Source organism: Neolamprologus brichardi, chromosome 20 (assembly GCF_056152115.1).
Source record: "Neolamprologus brichardi isolate AB-2024 chromosome 20, ASM5615211v1, whole genome shotgun sequence".
NCBI classification, from domain to species: domain Eukaryota; kingdom Metazoa; phylum Chordata; class Actinopteri; order Cichliformes; family Cichlidae; genus Neolamprologus; species Neolamprologus brichardi.
The window spans coordinates 5,424,805-5,439,026 of record NC_142123.1 but is presented as its reverse complement, the minus strand read 5'-3'; the positions used below and the strand labels follow the sequence as shown (position 1 = coordinate 5,439,026).

Here is a 14,222-nt window from a genome sequence, read left to right as displayed (position 1 = left end):
TAATTAGTTGTCTAAGTCTGGTCAGCATCACTGTCTAAACATTTGTGTGTAGTACAAGTGATATTTGATTGAGAGTGATACAACACTTCGGCGCAGTATATATTCAATTAATTCAATTTTATGTATATAGTTTCAAATTAAAACAACAGTTGCTTCACTTAATATTGAGCAAGCACTTGGCAACAGTGGAAATGAAAAACTCCCCTTTAAAAGGAAGCAACCTCTGGCAGAACCAGGCTCAAGGAGGGAGCCATCTGTCACAAGTAGTTGGGGGTGAATGAAAAAGAAAAGAGAAGAGGGAATCAGGAGAGAGAAGTAAAGAAAAATCACTCATTGCAATAAGGGAAGTCCCCAGTAGCCTTGCCTAGAACAGCCTGATAATAATGAAGTACAATAGTCAAGCCTAGAAGTAATAAATGCATTAACTATTTTAAGTTAGAGGTCATTATGTCTTTAAGACATCCATGCAATTTAACTAATTGGTGTGTATCATGTGGCTTCATTTAGAAATAAAGCTTGGTATCAAATGTATGCTATGCCTTCTAATAACCTAGCCTAAGGGCAGCATGTATAATGTAAATAGAACTGGTCCCAGTACAGAACCCTGTGGAACTCCGTAATTATTCTTAATGTGTAAAGACAAGCTGGAGTCTATTAGAGAGATATTATTCACTGCAGTGCAGTACTTTTAATACATAGGACATGTTCTAATCTTTGTAGTAAAATATTGTGGCCAACGGTATAAAATGTCTCATAGAAATGAATCTGCTGTCATACATCCGTTTGATTTATTCCTAACCGAAGAAGGTGGAGAATGAAAACAAAGTGATCATGTGTCCCGCTCACTTTGTTTACCTAAATGTCAACCAGGCAGGACAGCTGAGTTCATTTACCCCCAGATTAGTGAAAGCAAACCATTTCTACACAGGCACTGTCCGGGGAATGAGAGCCCAACATGACCGGGTGAGTGCTAGTTATTCATTTTTACAAAGCAATCCTTGTATCTGATGCCATCACACCTAATTTTTCCCAGTGGCCTCTATGTTGTTGTTCTTTTTTCTCTACTCCATGTCTCGCTGAGTGTGGAAATGACAGGGTTATACGGCACCTTCACCTCTCCCAACTTCCCCCAGCCTTACCCTGACAACCAGCACGTAGTGTGGAACATCACTGTCCCAGATGGCCACAGGGTCAAATTCTACTTTACCCACTTCAGCATGGAACTCTCAGACCAGTGTGAATATGACTACATCCAGGTACATGTAGGAGGAAGTCAGCCTCCCATTATGTGCACTGACTTGGCATCAGTAGCTTGCTCACTAAAAGGCCTCTGACCTTGTCAAACCAGGTTTTGGCAGAGGGGAATGAAACCTTGCGGTTCTGCGGAGAGGAAGGGAAGAACCATGAAAGCACCCCGAGGAATACAATCATCCTGTCAGCCCGAAACCTCATGTCAGTGGTCTTTAGGAGTGACTACTCTAACGAGGGACGATTCACCGGCTTCCAAGCATTTTACACCTCAGAAGGTGATGCAAAATAGTGACATTTGTTGCCAGAAGGGAGACACATTTTTCTCAGTTGTAATTACACAGAACAAAGAGTAGTGAGGTTTCTACTGAAATGCAGTCTTCACAGGTATATGCAGCTCTTTTAATTAATTCACATTAATAAAGTCAGACACCAAACTACAAATACAATGTAATATTTAGAAAACAGCAGGAATAATGCCCCACATCAAGAAATTATTTTAGAAGGCTCTTAATTTTATATATAATGTAACTGTTATTTATTCATGGTGCTTTCATTACAGGCCCTCCTCTTTATCTTCTCTTGGGATTTAAATGACTCTGAAGTTAACAAAAAAATGTGTTTTCCCACAGTTAAACTGTTATTTTAATTGGCTGCAGTGGCACACCCAAGAGACTTTTGCAGAGCCTATGAAAAAACTGTTTTTGTGATCATTGTTTAGTTTCAGCTAATTGGGAGTCAGATTTAGCATGAACCAGATTCATTTAGTTTCTGTGTAAGTTTTAACAGTAAATCAGTGGTTTTCAAACTTTTACCCTTATGCCCCAGTCTGGAAGCCAAAAAGACCCCTCACTGATCACATCCCCACTTCTTCTTCTTCTTCTTCTTTTTAAAACAAAAATCAGACATCCACAATCAGAACCATCAGAAGAGCATCAGAGTGTGTTAACTTAGCTTCAGTCCAGTTTTCTCTTGGTTTCCACACTCCACTCCACCTGTTTTGGCTCTATACTCCACCAATGGGACTCCACAGTTGGAGAACCACTGAAGTAAATGCACCTGAGTTAGAAAAGTGTCTTTTATTTTGAAGGCCATGATGGCATTTGCACTTCAGCGCGATGTAAATCAAGGAAATAATCATCAGATTGCTTGGTAGGCTAAAGGTTTTAGCAGATTTCTACTCATTCTCAGGTGTGTTCATGGATGGGGGAGGGGATGCATATTTATTGATTTACTCTGTCACAGACATCAATGAGTGCCTGTCCAAGGTAGAAGGGGAGAGAGTGTGTGATCATTTTTGCCACAATTACATCGGTGGCTATTACTGCACGTGCAGACAAGGATACCTTCTCCATGACAACAGAAGATCCTGCACAGGTAAGAACGATACAGAGCGAGGCTCAAGAGGCATGTTTATCTGAGCTCAATCACTGTGGGTCAAAAGCTATTTAGCAGGGTGCAGCGTTAAGAACTTGGTATACATTGTCTGACTATATTGATTTGTAATTAGGGTATTTCTGGAGCTAAACACGCTACTGCTCAGATCTTCTCAAATCTGAAACAGCAAACACTATTTACAGTGAAGAAAAGCAGGTGTCTGACCTCTGCTTTGAGACAGCAACAACGCATTCAATTTCCCTGCATTCACTGACGATGTAAACACATGAAATGGCCTAATCTTTCAGTTGGCACAGCAGCACACCCCAGAGTGTCTTTGGGTTTTTTTAAGGCCATTAAAATACGAATAGTTCCTTATCAGACTTTTGAAGACGAGCGTAGAAATGGGATCAGACTGCTGCGTTGTAAACTTGTATTTAAGTCTAATTGTTGTCATTTGTCATTCAAAATGCTCTCATTATTCCAACTACTGCATGAAAAAAACATGTCCCCCCCCAAAAAAAACAATTTGGTGATATTTCACACAGGGCACACACTTGCCGGTGCTCCGTACTGGATTTCATTTTGTCATAGCTGGCCTGTGCTCACTAATTTCAGACTGAAAAAGCATACTGATGCACAAAGTAGTTGATCTCTGCCAGCTGGTGTAAGGCGAGGTTAATTACTGTCGATTCCTGAGGGAAAAGCGACTTCAAAATGGCATTAAAAATTGATACCTGTGTGCAGCACTAATAATGTACTGACACAAGGTAATTAATCACAATTACGAGCTGATGTGCCTTAAATTATTATTCTTTGCCAGAGGAAAAAGGGTGACAAAACAAATCATGCGATGAATAGGCAAAAATGATTATCTGCCTACAGATTGTACTAATTATATGAATTACAGCAACTCTGCCTCTTTGCAATCCTCATTTGTTTTTGTCTGAGGCAACATCTGCACATTTGCTGGGACAAAAAGGCAAAACCTAAATGAATCTCATCATTTATGATGCCAGGAAATGTTTCAATTGATGTGAAACAATTATTTTGTTCTAATCAAAAACTCTTTAAAGCCAGCACTTCAGAACCCAGCAGCTGTCGGTACAGCTTTACAAAATGGTTAAATCAGTGCCTCAAAATGATCACTTTTAGTGCATGAGTCTTCTTCGCAGTGCCGTGCCAGAGCCAGGTGCTGACGTCTCCTTCGGGGGTTCTGAGTAGTCCGGGTTATCCGAACCCCTACCCACCTATGAGCCGGTGCAACCACACCATCCGTCTGCCAGAGGGCTCCAGAATAATCCTGAACTTCCTGGAACCCTTTGACATAGAAGGACATCCAGAAGCCCCCTGTCCGTATGATATGTTGAAGGTCAGTTGTGTGACTCCAAAGTCTGAACACACACAAGCTAATGAATGAGCAATGTATTCCTCCTCATGCTCGTGGAGGTGGTTTTGCCACTGACTTGTCCTGTTTGGGTGATATACTGTATAGCTATTGCGGTTTCATGCATATTTAGCCAGACATCAGTTAGGACTGAATCATGCTTGCTTATTTATTTATTTCTTTTAATTCTATCTAATGTCCCGACACGAAAGATTTCAACAGCTGGAAAAGAGTATGGGCCCTTCTGTGGCCCAACGCCGCCAGATCGGATTCACACGGGAAGTTATGACGTGCGCGTTGAGTTCAGGTCCGACTCTAGTGGAAAAAACAAGGGATGGAAGATCAAGTACACCAGTACCGAGGCAGAGACCCTTTCTTTGACTTCAGACTGATGGCACTACAGTTCATGGACTCTGTTTCTAATTGTCCTTATTTTGTGTAAGATCTTGCTATTCTCTGTTACATAGACAAATAAAAAGAGATTAAAATAAAACTGTTGTGTTATTTAGATCCTATTTGCTCATTACAATAAATACCATGTGTCCAACTTTTAACCTAACAGTGTGCAGTCAGACGAGCATTTTCATTAACTTGGGTTTCCTCAAATTGCTGTGGGGGATTTCAGTCATCCGCTAATCTAGCCAAGGAATTGAAGAAATAAGAAAATCATTTAAGAGGGTCTAGATGTCAGTAAGTCTGGTCCAATAAGCGCTGTATGCTAGTCATTTAACCTTCATACATTATGCAGCTTGTTCTTAAACAATCCCGGCTACGCTCCTCTATCAAAACAATCATTATAGGGTTATTTAGTCCAAAGAAATGACTTATCCACACAACATTTCCTCCAGCCGTGTGCACCTCAGATGGTTCAAAAGTGCATGTCTGAAGGTGTCAGTGAGTGACAGAAAAATACTTGTGCCGATTTATCTTTATTGTTTCTTCTGCTCCAGTGTTTTGATTTCCTTCTTCCTTCTCCCGCAGAATTAGGTCAGCGCAATTTTTCAGTGAACGTGTGACTTTCTTAAACCACAGTTTGTTAGCTTTGATTGTGCTGTTTTTCTCAGCCACATATTTTGTAGTTTGGAGGAAACAACCCAGAGCATGATGTGTAGCTACTGACCCACAGATCACCTCGTCATTTTCAACCCAACAGAAATACGAGGTCCTGTGTGGACATGTGCGCTGTAAACCGTCAGCCCACACGGGATTAAGGCTTGTTTACAGCATGAAATACCAGACAGCCCCTCGGGGTTCCTGTGTGCTTACCGAGCAAACCTGCAGTTCTTACCTGAGCGCCGTTAAGTCATAATCTAATCCGCATGGAAGGTGTAAGACATGACGGAGCAATTGACCGCTCCTGTGCTCTCGCGCGCTCACTCCTAACTGTCCAGCCTAGTTGGAGCTAATTCCACAGGAATTACGCACACCATGAAACCCATTAACCAGCTGTTGAAAAATATCCAGCCGCAGCACGCTGCCAGTAGGCTGTCAGGCTTATAGCTAATATGCCCATCACTATTACACTAGTGCACGAACTCAGTTAAGTTGCTATAGAGAGAAATATAAAGTCTCAATATCAGAGACTGCTGCTTTTTTGTCATTGGTAATAATGTTCCTGACCACGCATACTCCTTCACCTTCACTAATAGGTGTTTAGAGTCTTCAAATTCAATATCACTAAGGAGATCCCTTGGTTTTAAGGCCAAACGCTACTGCTGTGTCACTTGACAGTGCAAAGCCTTTGAGGAAATCTCAAAAGTACTGAACTTTTTCCTTTTTTTTTTCTCCATATGGATTGTATTGGATTCTAAATGCTTTCAATATCTGTCACAATAATGTGGGACAACAGCACTATGGAAAGTCTGAAGGCACATTTAATGAAAGAAATAAAATATAAATCCCTCCTCCACCATGTAACATGTATAAATATGTACCACCATATACAATTTCCTTTAGCTACTTTTGGAAAATTAATATAAAACAGCCTCCTACAACCTGGAGTTTTTCTTGCTGATGAGCTGAGGCACAACTTTTTATTTTTTTTGGGCATACATGGACACAATACCGAGTAATTATAAGCTGCTTACAAATGCTGCACTTAAAGGGTATCTAGTATGAAAGTACAAGCTGGCAGTGACATTGTAATTTCCCCACAACACGAAAAAGAAGAGGTCTTTCTGTAAATTCAGATCCTTCATTTGTGCTCATTGTTCAGGACACAGATGACAGGCATGAGAAAAGATACATCCCCATGAGTCACATGGACACTGCACACGCTGTCCACACCCTCTTACATCACACTGCCAGCAGCCTCATGCATAATAAGCTACAATGTCACACACACACGGGGGTCATATGAATGAACATGTATCTAACTTTTTATTATTAAAGCAACGAACGTGTCTGTGTAACCAATTCAAACATATCTGGCCAATTTTTGCTCCCCTTTTGTATTTATTCCCGTTTCTGCACTCATCATTATTTATGAGGTATTTCTTCTCCTCTTTCAGATTCCATAAAACATCACACAGTGAAATTTCACATTAGGGTGCACAGTTTTGACAAATATTTCAAGATTTTTCAGCACACTCGTTAAAAAACTCCTTGACTTTTAATGCAGTTTCCAAAAATAGCTAAAAAATATGACTTAAAAAATGCATTAACAAGGCAATATCAGGATGACCTGGATACCAGATTTTCACTTTAGGACAGCAGAAGGTAAATTATGTGTTTAGCTTTCTGTAACTAATTAAAAGTAAGTTTTTACCTGTGTAAACTGAAGATCTATAATCTCAAATGCAGTGCATCCCTTCAATCATAGCAATAGTTAAGGGGCAGCAGAAGGCAAAATTGAAAAGAAAAAATATGTGTAATGATGACTATAAATGTAACAGGCAGCCTTAAAACAACAGTTCTTCATTTTTGGAGAAAAAACACTTTCTTTCTTTTTCTTTTTCAAAACTTTCTCACTGTGATAAAGCAAATAAATGTGAGTTAGATTAGAAGACCCATTTTATTTAAATACACAACAGTGAACCTTGGACTTTGGCCTAGAGGCGCAGCAACTTTTCTGTCAACTAGCGAGGTTGCCGGAAATAAGAGAATCTCCCCAAATACTGAGTTATAGCTCTAAGTTTAGATTTGTTTATCTGTAGTTATTCTCACAGCATGAAACACAAAATAAGCCAGTTAAAAAAAATAAACCCAAGTGGTTAAGGTCTTTGATAAACATGACTTGTGTAAATCATCCAGCTTCCTCTTGAGGCAAAAGCATTCAAGTGGTTTTGAAATCTTACAAAGTGTCAACACTTGGGATTCATGTATTCCAGCAGTTTTGTTATTATCAGTAACGCAGGGCAAAAATCCTACTCTGCTGGGCCTGAGGCTGGTAGTGAATTCTTATCAGTCTGTGCTCAGGTAGAGTCTCGGCCTAGTTGCTGCCTTGGGCTTGCTTTTCGACGCCCTCCACCTTCCTCCTCTTGCTGGACTGCTGGCTGCCGCGCAGCTGTGTGTTGCTCCTGATAGATTGCACTGCCTGAATCTGCTGGAGACGTGTGGTCAGCTCAGCTTCGCAGGCCTGCAGCAGCGCGGACGTCCTCGCTCTGTCCCAGCCCAGCACCTGCTCCATAGCTCCCATCCCTCTGGCCACCACCATCTAAAGACACACAGACGGGAGCTCCATATAGTGGATATGGGAACATATGAGGCGATACACTGGCTTGCCCTACTAACATAAGTTTATGAATGCAAATGGAGATGGTTGACAAAGTCTTGTGCTTACACTGTACCTAAAGTAAATGGGATTATATCAGAACTGATGACGCAGGGGTGTGTTTTAAGTGTGTCAGGATGGGCAGTTTCACATGCTTGCTTTGATCATTTTGCAGCAGACTCACTGGGGTGTGTTACGACACAAGCCTTACAGCAGAAGGAGTGACGTGGGAATATGATGACGTAGGACCATTGAATGGAGTTGCCCCACATTTCTGCGATATGTAAATGCACCTCATTTGCTGGTGCCTGTTTAAATTTGCAGTTTGAACTTCTTGGTAGTTCTCAGAAAGAGTGGATTTTCTGCAACATTTACAATACAACAGATGTAAAAGTACACATTTGGGGTGTTTTTATTTGCTGATGCTTTGAGGCAGACTTAATCAGAGTTGTGTGAATAGGCTACCTGCAGATCCTCAGTGGAAAGCCTGGTCTCTGGCGATGTTTTGCCTTTCAGGACCATCAAAGTCCTGGACATAAATCCAGACGCAGAATCCACCTCCGTTCCATCTGGCACATCCACATCCCCGGCACCTGAGATATTGAAACAGGTTTTGACACATTTCAAAACATTTTAAACATAGTAAATGATTATTTCAGGTGGGGTTATTAAACAACAACAACAGGTCCACCTAGTGACCAAAAGATAGAAGTGCAGCTCTTCCCTCATGAGAAATTAAGAGAATGAACCGATAACAAATTAAGAAAGAAAAATAATACATGTTGACTAATAACATCTGCAGTTGTTTGAACCTCCTTCACTTAGAAATAAAAATACATATTTTAAGATAGTTTATTTATTTTGCTGCCCTTCTGTGTTTGAATGTGTGTAAATGTTAGATTGAAACAGGCATCGAAATAAAAAAGCTGCTTGTATGAATGTTGTATAAAGCGCTTTGAGTGCTTAGGTTGAGTACAAAACCTAACATCTGTACATCTGGGGCCATTACCTATCTCGAGGGCTTCATAGTCATGGGACTATATTGATTATTTTGCTGGGTGTATTCGTGCATATTGATCACATCTATTGATTACATGTTTGTTACGCAGAGGGAACTGTATAAGCACCCTTTTCTTTTCATATTAATGGTTTTTTGTTTGGTAAGCCACATAACACTGACCTATGAATCATTTAGTCATAAAAAGGTGCCTCACTCAAGGGATGAATCTTGAGTTACACATGTTGTGTCTACACATAGCAGACATCTTAGATGAGCATCAATTTTAAATTGTATCTTTGGACACTTTGTTACCACAGCCTGTCTCAAAAACACTGCATTTCCTTTTATGCTTGCACATTTCAATAAATTGCTGTTCCTTTTTCCATGTTCATAGTGAAATATGAAGAATTGACTTTGACCACCTTTGCTCTTCAACACAACCTGAGCTCTGTTAGGCAGGGATCACTGTCATGCTGAAAAATGAATACAATCAGATCAAGGATTAATTGTGGACTTTAAGAGGACCAGGAAAACCTTGTCCCCTGTTTCAATCCAGGGGTCGATGTGGACATTGTGGAGGACTATAAATACCTTGGAGTATACATGGACAGTAAACTGGACAAAACAATGTTGCACTCTACAGGAAGGGCCAGAGTCATCTCTATTTTCTGAGGCGGCTGAGGTCTTTCAACATCTGTTGGATAATGGTCAGGATTTTCTATGAGTCTGTTATGGCCAGTGCCATCCTCTATGCTATTGCATGCTGGGGCAGCAGGTTGAGGGTCACAGATGCTAACAGACTCAGTAAAGTGATCCGCAAGGCCTTTAATGTTGTGGGGATGGAGCTGGACTCCCTTAGGGTGGTGTCTGAGAGGAGGATGTTGTCTAAGATAAGGACAATACTGGATAATAACTCCCACCCACTCCCTGACGTGCTGGCTAGCCACAGAAGCATGTTCAGTGAGAAACTGAGATTACCAAAAAGCACCACTGAACGACACAGGAAATCATTCCTGCCCATCTCCCTCAACTTCTCCATCTAATACACTGTAAACACTGCAATAGTTACACACTTTTGCACATGCTCTACAGTAAAATAGAAAATGACAAAGTTCACAGGTTAAAGTTAAATGTCAATCATATATACTTCACCTGTGTAATATTCTTGATATCATCAATTGAATGATTTGTATTTGTTAGTACTATTTCTTACATTTGTAAACTTTGTAACATACCGTATTATTTAATTAGTTTAGTCCGTTACTGTTACTGTCTTGGAGCAACTGTAACCCACATAATTATTAAAGTACTCTGACTCTTTCCAGACAGTATTACATGGTGGATCAAAATCTAACTTTTGTGTGTTCATAATTCTATCATTTTTGACACGATCCCCAACACCACGGGCTAAAATGCAGCACCAAACCACGACAGAGCCTCCAGTGTGTTTTACAGACACTCGGTTTTGGACCCCTCTCCTGACGTCCTCTGTGGACACTGATGACAATATGAACCAAAAATCTCAAATTCAGATTCCCTGTTGATTTTCAGTCCAGTTCTTGAATAATTTGGAAAACCTCACCCATTTCTCCCAGTTTCCCTTCCATAAGAATGGCTTCTTGACTGCCACCCTTCCACTGAGACCATGTCTGATGAGGCTTCTGTGAACAGTAGATGGAACAACTGATGCACCACAGAAGCATCTCTTACATCCTGTGTCAGCTCTGATTTGTTCTTCTATTTCTTCATGACATGACTTACATAGACTGTTTGTCTGCTGTAGATACTTTTTTGTCCGCCAACTGTCCAGTTTACTCAAATGTTTTAAGAACATACTGCACACCATGCTAAGAAAAGCCAAAGCTTTGGCATGTTTTTGGCAGTCACCATGTTGGCACATTTTTACCTTTGGCATTTTCATTGATTCAACTGAAAAAAATGGAAACAAATGATGTGTTTTTGCCTCACACTGCTAGTAACAAAGCGCCCAAAGATTCAATTTAACATTGATACTTTGCTATGGTGTCTGTTATGTGTAGACAAAACGCTGGTTCCTCCCTCGAGTTAGGCGCCTTTTAAAGCTTGTCTCATAGGTCAGCGTTAAGTGGCTTAACAAACCTCTCAGAGGAAAACCTTCCCTAAAAAAGGTCAGGTACACGGACTGAAAATGAGTAAAAACAAAAGCAGCCAATGGACAAAGAAAAATGTCAAAAAAGCTGAAGCTCAAGGCTTCAGCGTTGGAAAAACTGTTGCTCAAGGCAACCTAGAAGAATTACAAAAAAGTCAGGCTCATTGGAAGCAAAATATAAAGAAATAAAGGGTGGCTCCAACCTTTTGCACAGTACTGCAGTTCACAAAGTTTCTGTATCCCAGTTTGAATAATGACACAGAAACAGCTTTCTATGCAAGACTTAACTTGTTACAGAGTTTATATTGTGTATCCGTGTCACACTACAATAATCAGGAAATCTGATTTTCATATCTTTATCTCAACAAACTATTTCCACACGGTAAACATGGCAACCACCTCAAAATGACACAGCCGTACCTCCCTGAGAAGGCTGACTTGTTTCTTCCTGTTGTTTGTTCTCCTGCTCCACAGTTTTCAGGTAAAGCTGGAGCAATTCCTTGGATTGCCTCTCCTGCTCTCTTCGATCCAAAACCCTCTGCAGCGTCTCCTGGAGCTCTTGGGCCTTTTTCTCTTGGAAGCCCAGAGCAGAGGCTAGTTCAGGGCATGGGGCATCCACTAAGGTCTGAAAAAGCAAAGCAAAACAATAAAATACAATTGGCGGCTCCTATTTTTAGATTGATTAACACACTTATCGCTTTCTTATACTTGACATATAATGTTGGTACCTGTAGGTCCGCCTCAGACATGAGAATAATGGTAGTCAGGTCCTGCTTCAGCTGCTGAGCCAGTTCATACCAAGGTGCTACAGTACTGGAGCTGTCCACAGTATCAGTCTCCAGAATCACAGAATCCCTAGCCATCCAAGCTGTGCCACCATCAACTAAAAAGTAAATATCAAATTAACACAAGGTGGTGCATTCCCGGGATATTAATGATTGATGATAAAAAGGATGCAGAAAAATGTCAGATAAGAGTAAACCTGCTTACTCCTGCAAGGTGGAGACCACTTCTCTTTGTCATTCAATAGCATGAATTTTGTGTTTGAGGGTAAACACAAAAAGTAAGCCTGATCTTCTACTACTGTCCCATCATTCTCTAGGACCACTGTGACTGAGTCACTGGAGTTGAACCCAAGACACTGTCGACCTGTTAAAAGAACAGAGAAACTACAAATATTATAGAGTGTCCCAGATTATTTTTATACTTCAAAGTGTTTAGCCATATGGTTGTATCCATCCATCCGATTCAATATCCCAGCTGACTGTTGTGGAAAGAGGTGGCCGCGAATCCAGTTTAGCATATCAAATTAACCTCACATGCGTGTCTGTGGACTGTGGGGGGGAACCAGGAAATCCAACACAGATCCCTCTCTCTGTAAGGCGACAGTGCCGCCCATATTTCAGAGGAAAACAATCAGTATTAGTGTATCCCATAAGCCAAATATTCAAAGCAGTAATCCCTCAGACACCACCTGTTCATCAGGTGATTCAGCATACTTCCACATGTCAAACAAGTCAGTCCATTTAAAGAGTCACCAGCCCTTTCATCAGAGCTGCTCCTATTTGCAATACAAAACATGTCTTACTTCCACTGGCTTTTAAAATTGTACAGCTATGAATCAGCACCTCTAGTTTAATAGTGCCCCAGCTCAATATTTCATATACATGTATTTATTTATGTATATTGAATAGGAATAAAGGCAATTTATAACTTTAAGCTAGCTTCAAAACCAAGAGGGGGGTTTTCAGATAGCATCCTAGTTTTGTCACTGGCAGTTACAGGAGACTTTATCAGAATCAGAAATACACTTCTAGTATCGTCATGTAGGTGGCTTCAAAATCAAGGACCCAGCCTTATCTCCTCCAAACTCTGCTGACACATAACAACCAAAGACGTAGAAACACTTTTATTAAAAAGCTTTTTTTTTTTAAATTAAAAAGAGAAAAATGCAAAAAAAAAAGAGAAAAAAGTCTGGGGGTAACGCCTGGTGACTAGCCTTCTAGGAATGAGCAGGAAGAGCAATGACTTTTCATGTTAAGCTTCTGCAAGTTTAAACACGATGGATAAAAATGGGGGTGCTGCTTCTGCCACACACGACTAGATAAGTAAGCTTATCGACAGCAATAACTATTGTTGAATAGCAATAATCACCTCAGTTGTAATGTTAGTGCCTCCCGACACTCTCAAAAATCACTGAACATATGAAGTTCTTTCACTTTCGCAATATGAGACTCCGCTTTTAGCGCTCAGCACCAGTGCAAACTAAACATTTAAATATTGCACCCACAACGTTTGACTGCGTGAGACGGTACTTCACGTAACTGTCACACACCCGTTCAACATTAATGAATACACAGCTTTTATTAAAAAGAAACTCTAGCATGATAAAGTTCAGGAATGTAAAGTCATGACAACTTACCTTTTTTCTTAAGCTCATCTATGGAAATAGCTACTAGCCCATGCGTTTGTTGTCGTGTGAAATTGCACACCTTACACGGTTTATCCGTCATTGTAGTCTGCGTTTAGAGAAGCAGATTTTGTGCTTTCTTATTCCTTAATACTGACAATTATCGTCAGCAGCTATCAACTGCTACCACTATCCTCGAATACGGAACTGCCGCCGTGCCGCTATGGCATCTGGGATATGTAGTTTAGCACATACATAGAAAGAACTGCCTTTGTGTTTACAGTTTGAATATAACACTATAACCTCTATAGCGTTAATTTGAGTGGATTTTAAAAACATCTTTTATTAACTATTTTCAAGCTCTAGACATAAGAAATATGAGAATAATAACATGTCCTTCCGAGCTCCTGTTAAAAAGCTCAAAGTTGGACTACCGCAAATGATCGCTAGATGGCGACCAACAAAAGTCTGGCCTGACAGTGGAGTTCAGTTCTTTCTTTTTTGTTTTTCTTTCTTAAGGACATTTGGTTGGTTAATTGCGTGGTGAGAATAAATAGCTAGGGAGTAGGTGGAAGAGAGCCTGGAGAGGTGGCGGTATGGTCTGGAGAGAAGGGGAATGAAAGTCAGAATCAAAGAATTTGTGTAACAGTGAAACCAGGAGTACAGATACTGAAAAGTGGGTGGGTTTAAATAGTTTAAATACCTAGGTTCAGCCATCCAAAGCAGAGAGTACAGGCAGAGTGGAGCGGGTGGAGATGATTATCAGGGGTGATTTGAGACAGATGGATAGCAACAGCGGTGAAAGTAATGGTTTATAAGATGGTACTGAGACCTGTATGGTTTAGAGACTGTGGCACTGACACACACACACACACAAAGGAGGCTGAGCTGAAGGTAGCAAAATTGAAGATGTTAAAATTTTCATTACAATTGACCAGAAATTAAAAATCAGAAACTAGA

The 14,222-nt window shown here is 40.5% G+C and overlaps 2 protein-coding genes across 3 annotated transcripts; one reads left to right on the top strand and one right to left on the bottom strand.

Annotated features, from left to right (window-relative positions):
- Positions 1-901: 901 nt before the first annotated feature.
- Positions 902-4,487, top strand: masp2 (MBL associated serine protease 2). 2 transcript variants are annotated; one of them, XM_087833685.1, is made up of 6 exons: positions 902-963; positions 1,134-1,256; positions 1,349-1,526; positions 2,494-2,625; positions 3,801-3,997; positions 4,225-4,487. In XM_087833685.1, exons 1-6 carry the CDS (start codon positions 943-945, stop codon positions 4,402-4,404), a joined length of 831 nt encoding a protein of 276 aa, XP_087689811.1. In that variant the 5' UTR covers positions 902-942; the 3' UTR covers positions 4,405-4,487. The 2 variants fall into 2 exon arrangements, with proteins under 2 accessions (XP_087689811.1, XP_087689810.1); XM_087833684.1 differs by having other exon boundaries at positions 904-963; positions 1,034-1,256.
- Positions 4,488-7,327: 2,840 nt separating this feature from the next.
- dffa (DNA fragmentation factor, alpha polypeptide) lies at positions 7,328-13,470 on the bottom strand. Its single transcript, XM_006785519.3, has 6 exons — positions 13,275-13,470; positions 11,843-12,001; positions 11,581-11,735; positions 11,273-11,477; positions 8,190-8,317; positions 7,328-7,667 (listed from the first exon to the last, which is right to left on the bottom strand). Exons 1-6 carry the CDS (start codon positions 13,363-13,365, stop codon positions 7,443-7,445), a joined length of 963 nt encoding a protein of 320 aa, XP_006785582.1. The 5' UTR covers positions 13,366-13,470; the 3' UTR covers positions 7,328-7,442.
- Between the last annotated feature and the right edge of the window lie 752 nt (positions 13,471-14,222).

Excerpts from the sequence above, each read along its gene's own strand:
- masp2 (XM_087833684.1), top strand. Across the intron at positions 1,257-1,348 it reads GTGAATATGACTACATCCAG|GTTTTGGCAGAGGGGAATGA; the intron begins GTACATGTAGGA and ends TTGTCAAACCAG. Across the intron at positions 1,527-2,493 it reads AGCATTTTACACCTCAGAAG|ACATCAATGAGTGCCTGTCC; the intron begins GTGATGCAAAAT and ends ACTCTGTCACAG.
- dffa (XM_006785519.3), bottom strand. The coding sequence starts at position 13,365 with ATGACGGATAAACCGTGTAAGGTGTGCAATTTCACACGACAACAAACG. Across the intron at positions 11,736-11,842 it reads GTGGTCTCCACCTTGCAGGA|TTGATGGTGGCACAGCTTGG; the intron begins GTAAGCAGGTTT and ends TTTACTTTTTAG. Across the intron at positions 8,318-11,272 it reads AAGTCAGCCTTCTCAGGGAG|GTGCCGGGGATGTGGATGTG; the intron begins GTACGGCTGTGT and ends TCAATATCTCAG.